Here is a 14,835-nt window from a genome sequence, read left to right as displayed (position 1 = left end):
TGTGTCTCTGGTAATTTTGGAAACCACTGGCTTAGGCCTTTGATGCCTTAAGGCAGCATTTCTCAAATTTTGCCCCATGGAGCCCTGGGATCCACAAAATGCTTATCACACCGCTGAAAGCCCACTTGATTGTCTGGTGTGGTTCCTGTGCTTCTCTTGATTGTCAGGAGTACACAGCGGCTGTTGCAAGGAAAGAACCAGACAAAATGATTGCAGCTTTATACCTGGAGAAGTGCTTAATAAGCAACTTAAGCCCAACTTCAGCTAGACCTTCTAAGGACTTGCAGGGTTGAAATGAGTATTAAACGCTACCATATCTCCTCTGGGTGCTTTGACTAGATTGGATACTCCCTCTTTCCCAGCCCCACTTGCTATATAAAAAAGGAGCTAGTGAATGGAGGCCAATGCAATAGTGAAAGCGAAAGATAGGAGAGTAGTTTTGCCCCACCCACTGCCAAAAATAAACCAACATTTCTTCTTTTGGCCCAGCTATACAATTCATAATCTAGTGCAGCATTTCTCCATGAATGTACAGGACCTCTGAGGCCTCCCAAGACTTGGTGTATGCACCAGCAAAGCTCACCAAGACATCTTTTAGGAGAGTAAAGGCCTCTGGAAGCCAACATTTTGAGATCCCCTCCATTAAGAAGTGCTGCCTGCCATGTGAATCCACCTGTTAAGGTGTTTGTGAGAGGCTCTGCACACATTACAGGACAGACCTTCTTCATGATAGTTCAGTTCAGTAGGCCCCCTCTTTCTCCTAGTTCAGTAGGCCCCCTCTTCCTCCTTTTGAAAAAGTGCTCAAGATGCATCTGTTCTGTGAAGCTTTGGTCTTGAGCTGGTCCTGTGTCTGCTAGTGCTGGAATGTCTTTATTGTTGTTCTCCTTTGATTACTATTTTAAATTGTTGCTGTTATTGTAAATTGTTTTCTTGTTCTTATTAGCTGCCTAGGGAATTGGTAGTGGAAGTCAGGAGAGAGATGAAATACATATACATGGGATGCACTCTGTCTAAACATTTTTTTCATTTAGGTCAGTGGAATGTTAGTAAACACCTGTTTGCCTTTTAACATATGAGAAAGCAAGGCAGACAGCTTCAGATCTATCTTCTGCTAAATTGATTAACCTGTTGATTAGATGCTCTTTACAGTGGAATAGATTAGGGGAATATGAAACACTGAGACAATACCCCTAAAGCGAATACGTCATGCCTTGTGCTTGTTAGAGACAACAAGGTATTATTTTAAGCCAGAGATTCTACCCCACTCCCAGGAGGCTGACCTAGTCATTATTAATGGGGGGGGGGGGGGGAACCATACACATTGGGTGAGGATTAAACTAGTTTTGTTTGAAAACTAGATCAAGCTGTACCACTCCTCTCAGTTTCAGTTGTGGATTGCCATTCAGTATGGTAGGAGGCTGCTCTTGTAAAAACATAAAGCCGCTTAGACCTGCTGAACCTTCTGCCAAGTTCTGCAGTCAGAATCCAAAGATTTGTGTTCAACTCTCCAGGTTTTGCTTTGTAGCCGTAATGCCTAAAAGATTTTCCTCCATGTTTGATAGAGAGACTTATTTTCTTCTTTTTCTACCATTGTAGATCACTACTTTTTCCAGGCTCCTCACAGCTGTAGATACAGAAATTTTGAAGGCAGAAGTAGTGGGCAACACTAAGAGCCTCAAGGTTCTGTTCTTGCAACAGTTTGACACAGAACACTCATTTTTGAAAGAGGTTCGGTGAGTACCTGCCTTTTGCAGTCTGAAGGACTTGTAATCTAAATTAAATGCAACAACAGAATGCAATAAAGAAGGGAAGAATAAACGTGGAATCATAATTGTATTATAATAACTTCTGTGATTCTGGGGAGGGGGGTAGTGTGTTGTTCTGTATGAATGTGTGTTCAGTGGTCACATTTCCAGAAAAGTATAAATGCACCTCTGTCAACTTTGTCCCACACATTGGCTTTTTTCTCAGGAATTTTCTTGATTCTACACCTGGAAATAAAATCCTGATTATTCAGACGGACTTTGAAAGTGGACCTCTCAGTGCCCAGCTCATTGCCTCAGCCAAGTATGTTGCATGTTAAGCAGCCTATGTGAAATATTTTCTAGTCTTTTCATCAACTAACATGGCTAATAGTCCTAAGTAAGAGTAACCGCAGACAAAGATCAATTTTTGCAGGATCCATCACACACTTTGGGTTAGTGGAAGCCCAGTGGGGAGTGCAGACTTGATGTAGAGCTTTGTGAAGCTAGCAGCATCATAATCCTTTGTGAACAGGGAGGGAGATACACCTCATGAATATTGAAAGAATGAATGGGAGGAGATGTTGCCTCGATGGCTGCTGTTCATGTGGGCAGTGAGCATCATCTTCACATGGTTGTATCAAATTGGTGTCAACTTTTTTTTGTTGCAGATACTCGGTTATTAATGAAATCAACAAAATAGATCTCAATAAAGCCTCAGTGTTTGTGTTCTTCATCACTAAACTGTCGCGAGTTGAAGGAGGAAGCTCCTATGTGGGGTTTCATGGAGGTAGGACTGCTTGTGTATAATGCTGTAGAATAAAGTGCAGGTTTTTAGTTGAACCAGAGCCCTACTGGATGTATAAATGTATGATGTCTTCCAGGGAAAGATCTCTGCAAACAATCTTTAGAATATATAGTTGATCAGATTGAGGAATTCCATATAAATGAAGCTATTCTAATGACAGTCAATGTTCTTGTGAAATGTGGAGGGAGGAAGAAGAATGAATCAGTATTTCAGATCATCTGTGTAGTTGGAGTCATTCCCACCAGTTTTGTACAAGGTTTTCTTCCTTTTTTTTTTTTTTTAAAAAGATGCTTTCATGACACTGCATGATGCAGTTCTGAAATACTTTGTTCCTAGGACTGTGGCAGTCTGTGCACATTGATGATCTGAGGACATCCACAGATATGGTGTCTGACATAACTACCTTGAGAAATGTCACTATCAGCCAGCTGTTTTCTGAGGACTTGGGAGAAACTACAGAGAATCCAGAACGTAAGAATTTCAGCAGTCAAAATATGAGAGCCAACTCTAATTTTGTGTGACCACATATCCATTCACACACACACATTGTAAAATTTGAATTCTGTTAGTTCACCAATGATCCTGAAATAGCTAACAATATGTATTAAACATAGACAGTGAACCAAGATAAAAAACAAATTCTGACCCACACAATAACTGCAGAGGTAGTATGTACCAAAAAATCAAGTAAAACAAAGAGAATGCAGCAGCAGTGCTTTATATTTCAAAGGACAGGTGTAGCAAATGGGTTTTTAAAACTTTCTTCAAAACCAGAAGGGGAATATAGTTTGAACCTCATATGAGAAGAAATTCTGAAATCTGAGAGCTGCTACTGAGAAGTCTGTGTCCCCCATGTGCACATCAACTGATCCAGATCCAGTGATAGCATGTGGAGCACAGTCCTTCCTAATGATATCAGTAAGCCAGTACAATCATGTGAAAGTATGCATTCTTAGGATACCTATAGCCCAAATGTGTAAGAACTTAAAAGTAGTGTATTTATTTTAAAATGCTTATGTCTCATGTATCCCATTTTGGAAAAAAGATGCCTAAGGTCTCTTAGCATCTTGACAAGCATCTTGAACTGAACACAGAAATCTAGGATGGGAAGCAAATGCACTTCATATAAGATTGGAGTGACATCCTCCAATTGGGAGGCCTCCATTAGCAATCAGGCTACAGCAGTTTTAAGTAGCTGCAGTTTTTGGGTGTTCTTCATGGGGTGTCCCATGTCAAGTGTGTTGCTGTGAGCCAAGGCATGGGGTAACCGTGACCAGATCTGCCTTTTTAAGGAAGGATCACAGCTGGTGCACAAGCTTAAATTGAGAGAAAGGCAGTCCTATCTACACCTACCATTTGGTTTTCGCAGGAGTAAAGCCAGGTCCTGGAGCGCCTGAGCTGTGCACTTGTTCTTTTGGAAGGAGTGATTTGCTGCCCCCTCTAGGACAGGCTGAATCCTCACCCAAGATCAGCTTACATACTAACAAGTGTTTCTTTCTTGTCAGGATTAAACTTTGTTTGTCCATATTCATTTTATCACTACTTCCAGACCAGTGATTCAGAATGTCAGTGTTTCTCTGGGATCAAATGACATAATGAAATAGAGCTGGGTTTTTTAATGTGTGCTGGTGGTACCACAACCTGGATTGGCCAACAATATTTGTATACATTTGTTTTATGATTGCATCTAGCAGCAGATTTTGACAATCTATAGTAATTCCCAGTGAGCCTAAGCTTATCAGTAGGCAAATGGCATATCTGTTTGAAATATTGTGGATTATTTCAGCTATGAAGATTGAGGCAGTAGAAGAAAAGGAAGAAGAAATGAAAATAGAGAGGTCAACAACATCCAGACCAGAAACATGTGCTGTAAGTTCAGAGCCAGTGTATCTCAATATAATTATATCATTTGATTTGTTGGATGAAAAATATTTCAAAATATGATTTGTCTTATATCTCATGGACAAATAATTTCAAAGCTGTAATATTGGTAATACATAACATTTGTACAGTGTGTTTTAGTGTTCAAAACATTCCATGTGTTATTTACTTTTCACTTTATTTACTTTTTTCTCTATGTACTTGCAACTGATATTTGAATATTGTGGCTATACAGTGGGCCTTCGGCATCTGTAGGGGTTCCCCAGACCCTCTGCAAATGCCTAAATCTGCAGATAAACTTTAAAAAATAGATGTGATTAAAACAAGTTTAAAATTTTTTTTATAAAAGTAGTATTTCCTACCTTAGTGTTGCAAACAGCCAGCTGCAAGGCAGTCTCTGGCACTCCTGGAAACCACTTCTGAGTCGTGTCGAGGTCTGTGACCCCCTCCCATGGCCCTGGCATGCTCCACAATGACTCACGGAAATAAGCATACTAAGGCTTTCACAGCTGGGTTCCATACTAGATTGTAATAGTTTTTTTCGGGATAAATGCCATGGTCTAAACTAGAGCTCAAAGCTAGAGCATTTTTGTTAAAAAAAAAACTAAACTAAAACTCCAATAAAAGTGAAAAACTAAAAAAAAACTGGGAATGGAGGCTAAAAATAGGAGTGTAAAAGCTAACACTAAAACTAACAATAGAAAACTAAAACAGGAAATAAAGACTAAAAGTCTGTAACTAAAATAAGTAGAACTAGAACTAAAAACTAAAGCCAATGATGAAAACTACATGAAATTAGCTCCTTACATTTCACCCACAACTTTGGTGGGCTTCCTCAGAGGCAACAGTATCTTGAAGCCAAGTAGGGCCTGAGGACGTTACTGTTAGAAGTTACTAATGGCAGCAGCTCCTTACTAGAATCTCCTTGCTGGAAGCTAGTGAGGCTAGGAAAAGCCTTTGCATTCGTGTTGTGTACCACTTTATTTTGGTTAGTGGGTCTTCCCTGCGGTGGCTCTCTTGCTGCCTTTGGTTGTGTGTGTTCTTATTTGAACATATAAGTGGGCTGTCTCCTTAAGGAAGTGCTAAAAAGAAGATCTTCAGCCATTGTTTCCACTAATATTAGAAAGACAAATTACAGACAAAAGGTGGTTGGTTATATTTAATCCCTCACGAAGAGGAAAAGATGAACCTGTGCTTCTTGATGGTATTTATAAGATTTTTTTCTTCTCTGCTGTGCCTGGAAAGACCCATATTTTGGACACCACCAACCTTCTGAGGAGCTGTGTGCAAAGTGCTGTGGGAATGCTAAGGGACCAAAATGAAGGAGCCAGTCGTAGCATGAAGAGAATTGAAATCCTCGTTAGTCTCTTGTCTGAAGAAGGCGACTTACAAGGTATCTATCTAGATATTTATACTCCACAATTTCCCCTCAAAAGGGTCCCCAGGGATGCACAACAGTATTAATACTGAAATTAAAGTATAAAATAAAACTGTCATAATTAAAACAGAACAGAACACATGCAATCTCACACAGAATCTGAGAGCAGCAGGAATGCAAGTGAAATTCAGTTGGGGGAAATCAAACCAATTGAAATATGAAACTAAAGTAATCTTGGTGAGTCCATAATTTGGGGGTCTGAAATCAAGAAGGCCCTATTAGATGCCACTGTTCCTGGGAATCTGTTCCTGGATACAGAGTTCTGCAGATAAAGAGATCCGTGGGTGGGGCACCCAGAAAACCAGAAGTGCCTCTCAGTCATGTCTTGGAGGACGTCTGAGGCTCACAGAGGCCAATGTGGCCTTGCCATACCTCAGAACACCTCACGCATGTGACTGGAAGCCACTTCCAGTCACATTCAGGAACTCCTGTGCAGCCCTCCAGCCGTGGGCTCAGCACCCCACGGATAGTGAAATCCATGGATGTCCAGTTCTGTGATAAGGAGACTGCACTGTGCTCTTTAATTTGCTCTTGTCACTATTTTGTGACAATTGTATAGAATGCAGTGGAAAATTTCCCAAAAATTTCCCAAATTTCCCAAAAATAATGCCTATTTTCAATTTTTGTGACAGTTGAGCACTACAGAAGATCAGAAATTCTTGACTTGTTTTGATTAAGACTATGCTAAATTAGCAGTCTTGTAGGAGGAATTTTTTCTGACTTGCTTTAACACTTGAACATTAGTTGTAAGTAGAACTAGTTAAGCGGTTTTCTTCTGTTTTTCAGGCCGTTTCCTGAGGATAACAAAGAATCGCCTTCTAAATCTTCTGAGGAAGCAAGAAAGTTCTTACACAGTGGATCAGTGGGTTGTTCGGGAGGCATCAAACCCCAATGCCCTCCAGGAAGCAGGAACATTTAGGTATAGACTGTGACAAAGAGTCCCTTGGGTGCATGTAAGGTATTTCTATACAAACCTGAGGAGTTGGCAACTCCCAGCTGCAACTTTACAAGTGATATTGAGTGCTGCAATTAGAGACTCCTCTGAAGTTCAGGAACAGCTTTTATTGAAGTGGTTGAAGAGCTACAATTGCAAGGAGGGGAGATCTGAAAAGTCTCAGTGTTCCTTGTGTGTGCTTCTAGTTTCAGCCATCAGCCACAATCCTGCAGGCAGTTAAATGTGCCTAATGAGCCCACAGACCTCATTGTGTTTAAATGTGTGTAATTGGTACAAAATTGGAACCAAAATCCTTAATAGAAACTGTGTTCCTAAAGTAGCAGAATGCCAATTGCTATGTATTCCAATTGCTGTGTTTTGAAGGATTGTGTTTGCTTCAGTTGCTATCATGCTAATTTTGGAAGTTGTATGCTTACTTTTTTCTGAGGTATAGTATGTAATTTGACACTTGCAGTAAAGCTGGAAGATGCATGTACACAAGTCTGAAAGGACTTGGAATGAAATGCAAATTAGTTTGCTTCCCCCCCCCCCCCATATCATGCTCTCCTGAGATGTGTAATCTATCAGATTTCTTCTGAATTGATTCCAAGCTTTCTTCTTTTTAATGCTGAGTGTTCCTTTTTTGTTTTCTTTGTCCATCTTGACATTTGCAGACGCACACTGTGGAAGCGAATCCAGAGTGTGGTGACTCCATTTCTGGCCTATATACTATCTGTCCTAGACAGAGACAGCAATCTGGAACTGCTGGTCAGACCCACAACAGAAAATTGTGTGAAAGACCTGTGGATGTTCATCTTCAATGATCTGAATCTTCTCAACATCCCTTATATCATGGGTCAAAGCAGGTGTGTTCTGTGAGGATGACTGGCAACTGCTAGTAACTTGATCTGTTCTTGAATGTGAATGGTGAATGTGGTTTTGACTCCATGTGAAAGCATAACAAGCCAAGTGTTGAGTTAGCAGATATACGAGCTGGTAGTGGGTCATGATAGTTTGGCTGGCTAATTCTTAGAGGGTGTAATTGATGAGAAATCTAATTCCCGCATGCTGTAGTTAATGATTTTGTAGGGGTAAGAAAGTGAATCTTGTGGATGGTCATTAAATGTTAAAATCTTACCCTTCTTTGCAAGTGTTGAAGTGATCAAAATCAGACATTAGTTTCCTACTTACTTACTTGTATTTTGCATGTGTCTTGTCCAGCTCTCTAACAGAGACGCTTCTGGTGCAGAATTACTTTGAGGTATCTGTAGGTACTGGCAATGAAATGCCCTTCAGCTGGAGGATAAAGGATTATTTGGAAAATCTTTGGGTTCAAGCTCAGTACGTCAGTGGCCATGAAGGTGAGAATGCAAGAGGAGAACATTGTCCACTAATGACTCATATAATGACTCGCGAGATTACTTAGACTCATGCAGTGTTTTTCCCCACTGCAAGTTACTTTGTTGATGACATCTGACAAACTGAGGCAGGATCTCCTCCCAACAGGCTTTTAATGCCTTGTCTGATTAGCTCAAGCCCTGTCTTGAAAGCATGTGGAAGGAGAGATCCACTTTTCACCAACAGAAGAAATCTTGATGGTTAAGTATCCATGTTCTTTTCAGTTCTCAGATGCACATTTAGAAAGTACCTGAAGTTGATTATTGAGGCAGAAACCCTCCTGCTTAAAACGCTTGCTACATGCATCCCAGAGTAGCCTGGGTCAGAGTCCATTTGCAAGTTGCTAGTAACACTGCTTGTGGAACTAAAAGGAAAGAAATTTTCCCACAATTCTGGTGCCATGTCCTCTTTTATCTTAATTTTTGACTAGTTACTAATGCTGGGAGAGTTGGCGAAGAATCTCAGCCACCTACTGTAAACAGCAGTGTTCCAGTGTTATGGGTGATGATGCTAAGAAAATGATGGGTCAGCATACTTTCCCTGTTAATCTGTGCCATGGTTCTGTTTTAACTGGATTTCGGGGGCAAATGCTATACAGTTCAGATAGTTTTGTTTAACCCATATTTACCCATTATGCTCTTGTCTTGCAGGCCATATGGAGAAGTTTATAGACATTTTTCAAAAGACTCCACTGGGTCAGTATATAGCTGATCTTCCTGAAGAAGAGAGGGATCACCTTTTCCACTGTTACGTCAGAGACTTCATCCTCCTGACTATGGGCGTATCCTCCTCTGAGCAGTTAAAGGTGAGCATTGACTATCCTTAAGGCTGATGTAAATTCCCAGACAAATATTTAAATGTAACAGTAAACATTTAGCATTTAAATGTAACAGTAAACATTTAGCATTTAAATGTAACAGTAAACGTTTGCTCCTAGAACCGTTTTTCTCAATGTGTTGAACTTTTTAAAGTAAAAGCTGTACCTGCATTAGATGCTGTGACATGAAGATAGCTATTAAGTTTTATTTAATGAACATTTTGGTTTATTGGGAAAAAACCCAAACAGATATTAAAAGATTTTTAAAAAAAAAAAATTCGATTCTTATGATGTGAAATGTGATTTCTTGAAGTTTGAATTTCTAGTTGCTACAGATGGCCCTGTTATCATGCACAGAAGAGATGAAGGCAGCCTCTTCTAGTGCAGAGGAGAGAGTGCTGCCCCTTCCCTGGATCCATCTTGGCTACCATCAGTTTAGGAGTCGACTGCAAAACTTTTCCAGGATTCTTGCTGTGTACCCTGATGTGTTCGGTGTTCTCACTGAACATATTGAGAAACGAGGCACCATTTTGCATCACCAGATGGTAGGAATAATATTGAATGAACTTCACTTTTAATCTTCTAGGGCTGCGGTACTCAAACTTTTCCGGCCAGTGGCTCCCTTGACCCCCGTGGCTGTTGGCCATGACTCCCCATCATGTTCCTGAGGGCTGGAAGTGGCATCATTAAACAGGAAGTGGCCAGAAATATTAACTATATTAGTATTAATTATATTAATCCTATCATTAATTAAATGCAGATCTTAAAAATATATTATTAATACACAGCAGTATACATACTTGATAAATGATCAGCTGTTGATCACTGTTGGAGACAGGATACTGGAGTAGGTAGATTTTGTCTAGTCCAGGAAGACTCATTTTTTTAACTTTGTAAGCATACCAATAGAATTGTTTTATCAAATGAACTTTGTGAACAACCAGTCTGACCAACATCACACACACCTTTCTCTGTGGACCCCAGTCTAACTAGTCATTACTCCCATTCTCCTTGGATAGGATTGAACCCTTTATTAATTTAATTTAATTTTTCCAGCAGCTGGTGGGGAAAACAAAAATAGACCATGAAAATAAATCAGAGCTGATAAGGGTTTGGTTAGGAGGCTGATTTGTCTCCTATACTAGGAGATGCACAGTTCAAGCCTCTGCATGTCTACTCAGAAGTCCCATTAGAGTCAATGGGGCTTACTCCCAGGAAAGTGTGGATAGGATTGGGCTGGCAATCACTTCATCAATGGCTGATAAGTATTCCCTTCAAAGAGCAAGATTCATCACTTTAAAATTACAGCCTTTCCTCTTCAATCAAACAACAAGATTAATAAATCACTTTAAAAACAGTACCCTTTTTCTGCTCCTGGCCAAGTAAAGTGTGTGCTTATCTCTCCCCTCTCCCTTTGCCAACTGCATGGAAAAAACTTTAAGGGGAGGGGGAGCAAAGCGGGAAGGTTTGGAGATCAAAAGGGGGGAGTGGAAGAGGGAAGGGTTGAAAAGAGAGATTTCACTTTGATGAGAAGTGATCCCAGGCTGGGAACTAGGAACCAACCAGACAAGGATCCAGGAGGGTTTCTTTCTGACAGTCAGCAAGGTCAAGGACTGCAAAATGAGCATGCTTGGTACTTGCCAGATGGGGGCTGGGGTGGAAGAGCTTTGCAAACAACATGCAGCGAACACAGAAGGCGGCAGCCTCAGAGTGGAGGGAGAAGAGGGCAGCAGCCACTCTAGCAGCCGAGCAGCTGCAAGAGGGAGCAGCTGAGCAACTCCTGTTTCTTCTGCTTTAAAAAAAAGCGAAGACGGGCTCCTATTCTGCCCAGGGGTGTGACTGTATCACTACTTATTCTACAGAGACTGCAGCAACCTCAGCAGTACTGAACACTCGTACTCCCTCCTCTGGGATGTATGAGGCTGTTGTGTGGTCTTCTGTTACACCCTTGATATATCACAACAGACTGCACACTTTTGCTTCAGCTGATTGTGCCGTAGATAGAAGAGTTCTTCAACAGGTCATGCAGGATTAATAGAATAACAGTTCTACCCTCACAGACTGAGAGGAATGGTGGATCCCATCTGAGGATTAATCAGTCTGGCTTCGTTTAATCAGTGCTCCACAGAAGGTCAGAGAATGTTAGGCTGAATACTTAGAGAGACATTAAAGTAAGAAAGTGGCAAGTGTGAGTAAAAAGTTCTGTCTTATGTTCCTGAAGCATTCTTTCTTGGCACCAGAGGGGTGGTTTGGAGATACAAGGGATGCCTGGCACAGCTGTGCAGTCAGAGGAGGGAGTAAAGATGTAAACCTTTTTGCCCCAATGTTTATGAAACTCTTGTTTTTTTGTAGAAGATCATGAGACAGGCAATTTTTTTTCTAAACTAAACACCTAAACATGCTACATGCAGGAGAGCAGAGGGGCAGAGATTGCATAATCTCATTTTTTGTAATTGGAGAGGAGAGTTATAAAGGGGGAGAGAATAGAACTGGGTTTTGCTTTTTTGCCATTGTCTCTTTTCGGCAAGGATGCTGTGGGCTCAATCTCTGCCAGGGGCAGTGAGCTCCTTCCTTCTGCTAACAGAGATACTGACTATCTCACCGAACCAACCAATCGATCATGCCAGGTCAGCAACTGTATACACTCGCCTATAAGTCAAAAAAATTATGCCTAAAAATCAAGCCTGAAAACCTGGGCTGACTTATACACTGGACAATGCAGTGAGTAAAGCAGAAGCCTCTGGGAACTTCTGGGAAGCTTAGCAGCTGTCTGGTGAAGTGGGGGTGGATGCAACTGGGCTGAGAAGCAGGACAGAGGGAGTGGAGGAAAACAGATAATTTTTACTAGTAATTATGGTATTCAGAGGCAGCCATTTGAGCTTCTCCAAACAGGAAGAGAAGTGAAGACGCTTTTGGGAATTGTAGTCTGTATGAGGGCAGCTGCTATGGAAGTGCAGCACTGTACTCCTCACAAAGCCTACAACTCCCATAAGCTCATTTGTTTCCCAGTTTGGAGAAGAAAGTAAAATACTTCCTTTTTTTTTCTTTTTCTTTTTTGCTGCTGTTGCTTCAGAAAAGTTTCTGGCAAGTCTTTTTAAGTTCGCCCACCCCTCAGTTTAGGGGTCTTGTTTTAAAAACACCAGTATGCAATCCTCATGTCCATGTGAAACAAAGTCCCAGGCTACAATTCAGTGCACTGTTACTTAAAAATAACAACTAGGGAAAGCAATGGGTCTACATCTGAATAAATAGGGTTGCAACTATGTGTAGCTGTGCTTGCTCATGCTCAGCCCTGTTGCTTGTCTCTCCCCTGTGAATTGAATTGCATACTCCCAGTTACGTGTTATAAGTTGTATGTTATATGTAGAGCCTCTGGCTTAACACACCAGGCACCTTAAAGAAGGATTTGATTAGTGGTTCTACCTTTTTCTGCCATTATTCAGTTCTTCTTCAAGTACCCCTAAAGGTCCTGTCGAGTACCCCTGGGGGTGCATGTACCCTAAATTGGAACCATTGTTCTCCTGGTATGCTGTTTACAGTGCACTAACTCTTGACAGCATTTACAAAAATGTTGCAAAGACCAGAATTTAAAAAGTTAATGAATAAAAATGTATCTTGTGATCTTTTATATTTTTAATAAATTAAACTGTGCAGTTGTTGGGTAACAATTACTGGTAGGTTATTTTTCAGGATCTGGTCTTGAGTAAAATCAAACAAAACTGTAGTCAGACATCCCCCTAAGTTTAACCCCTGACATCTAAGAGTCATAGGAAATTCCATGATTTTTGGCTCAAAACCTGACTTATCTGTGAGGTTGACTTAAGTGAATATCTGTGGTAGTTTCTTGTTTTGCTTATATTGTGTGCTATTCTCTTAAATGTGCCTTTTTAATAATCTGTTTTAAGGGCTTGTGTTCTCTTTTGTTTTTCTTAATAAAGACTTTTAAATGTACTCGCCCTGTTATTGACTGCCCTAGACCAGGGGTCTCCAAACTATGGCCCACAGGCCACATCCAGCCCTCCACAATATTTTATCCATCGTGCAGCGACTTAAATATTCATTATTGCTAATTATTTTTGCTAGCATTTGACATTTTTACTCATTATATACAATTTCTCAGTTTAAGCCCATCATTGTTTCCTTGTAATTGTTACATTTCTCTTTTTTCTGAATCACATCATGCTGATTACAAAAAAGATCCAAGTACAACTTATTCATTCATTTAAATTTCATTCATCTATAAAACTGATTTTTTTAACTTTCAAAAATGTGCAAAATATATGATGTGTCCCTTGGAGACCCCTGCCCTGGACGAAGGGAAAAACTTTGCATAACTGATGGGCAACCCAATCCTGAGCTGCCTGGCATGCAGGGCTGCAGCAGCACTGAAAATGTCTGCGCTGCATCCAGTGCGCCACAGCCTGCCGCCGCCGCCTCCCTCCGGAGAAGAGGATTTTGTCCCCCTCCTCAAGGTAGTGAGTAGCCCCACAGTGGAGCTACTCAATTCTACAACAACCCAAAGGTTGGCATAGAATGAAGAGCCTCCATGTCGGGTGGCCAGCCTGACATGGAGGTTCAGGATCCAGTGGAGCAAAGTTCCACAGGTCCTACCTTCCTTCTGCCCCGCTCCTTTCCCCATGGCACACCTCCCACCTACCTCTCCACTGCCTAGTGGTCCGGTACGCCACTGGTGCTAGCCCAGCACCAGTGTTCCACTGCTGCGAGGGCCTGCAAATGTACCTTACAGCATGTTGTGACAGTGCACACTGGCAGTGAGCTGGCGTGAACTCTTTACGATTTGGCCCTTAGCCTAACCGATTAAGGGCACAATCCAAACCTGCGCTGGAATAGGTAAGCCAGGAGGCCTGTACTGCATCCAACACGGGTTTGTGGGCAGCAGCGTTTCAGCCAGAGGCAAGGGGAAACTCTTCCCCTTACCCCCTAGGTAAGGGCTGCTGGCCCCAATCGGTCTGCTCGGACCTGCGCCACCTCTGGAGGTGGCGCAAGTCAGAGGAGAGCGGAGTGGCTTCGAGCTGCTCCGTTCTCCGCAGGGACGGGGGTTGGGATCCAGCATAACTGCTGGATCCCAGCCCCGCCTCCTCACATGCTCACCCCCGGGGCTGCCCATCGCCCGCCCTCCCCCTGCCCAGGAACGCCTCTCTCGCTCCTCCTCCCCATCCCCCCATGCCTACTTTTGATGCTTGTGTCGGCACAGGTGTGCTGACACAAGCAGCTGTGGGGAAGCCGGCGCAGAGGCTTATGTCAGCCTATAGCACATCTAGATGCGCCGATGCAGCTTCGTCGTCAGGAGGCGCAAAACGTGCTTTATGGCACATTTACGACCCTCCTGGGCTGGCCCAAGAGACTTGGGCCGGCCCATGTCTATGTTAGGATTGTGCCCTCAGACACATTACCAAAGGCAGATATTTGTGAAAGGAATGTCTCTGGGTTGGGGAAACGGGACTAAAACAGAAGTGGCATCAGCTGTCAGAAAACCTTGCAAATAGTATCTGTGTAGGAGCTAGGTGTTGGGGTGAATTCCCAAATGCAGCATTCCAGGGAGAAACAACACAGAAGAAGACAGGGCTGAGTGCTAGTCCACAGAGAACTAGTTCTTCATAGCAGATAAAGAGGGATCACAGTTGGCTTGTGGAGAGGTCGGCATGCAGTTTGTGAGTAGTGAGGAACGTATCAAGATCAAAGTTCTGCTCTTCTATGAATGAATGAGATGATTTGAGTCTAATGTTCAGTCTTCATTGTATGGAGTGAATGCCTTCACTTATAGAGTCTGTATAGTAAAGCCCTGTTCATGCCTGA

At 42.0% G+C, this 14,835-nt stretch overlaps 1 protein-coding gene across 5 annotated transcripts in view; it reads left to right on the top strand.

Annotated features, from left to right (window-relative positions):
* Positions 1 to 14,835, top strand: part of RNF213 (ring finger protein 213) — a 125,223-nt gene that overhangs the window by 69,251 nt on the left and 41,137 nt on the right. For all 5 annotated transcript variants that reach the window (XM_066616877.1, XM_066616878.1, XM_066616876.1 and 2 more), the window contains 11 exons: positions 1,597 to 1,733; positions 1,972 to 2,067; positions 2,414 to 2,532; positions 2,887 to 3,021; positions 4,337 to 4,419; positions 5,677 to 5,824; positions 6,656 to 6,788; positions 7,478 to 7,669; positions 8,025 to 8,164; positions 8,852 to 9,006; positions 9,345 to 9,563. In XM_066616877.1, coding sequence (XP_066472974.1) covers positions 1,597 to 1,733; positions 1,972 to 2,067; positions 2,414 to 2,532; positions 2,887 to 3,021; positions 4,337 to 4,419; positions 5,677 to 5,824; positions 6,656 to 6,788; positions 7,478 to 7,669; positions 8,025 to 8,164; positions 8,852 to 9,006; positions 9,345 to 9,563 — 1,557 coding nt within the window. The remainder of the gene's footprint in view (positions 1 to 1,596; positions 1,734 to 1,971; positions 2,068 to 2,413; positions 2,533 to 2,886; positions 3,022 to 4,336; positions 4,420 to 5,676; positions 5,825 to 6,655; positions 6,789 to 7,477; positions 7,670 to 8,024; positions 8,165 to 8,851; positions 9,007 to 9,344; positions 9,564 to 14,835) is intronic.

Source organism: Tiliqua scincoides, chromosome 2 (assembly GCF_035046505.1).
Source record: "Tiliqua scincoides isolate rTilSci1 chromosome 2, rTilSci1.hap2, whole genome shotgun sequence".
Taxonomy (NCBI): domain Eukaryota; kingdom Metazoa; phylum Chordata; class Lepidosauria; order Squamata; family Scincidae; genus Tiliqua; species Tiliqua scincoides.
The sequence above is the reverse complement of the archived record's forward strand: the minus strand, read 5'-3'. Positions and strand labels throughout refer to the sequence as shown.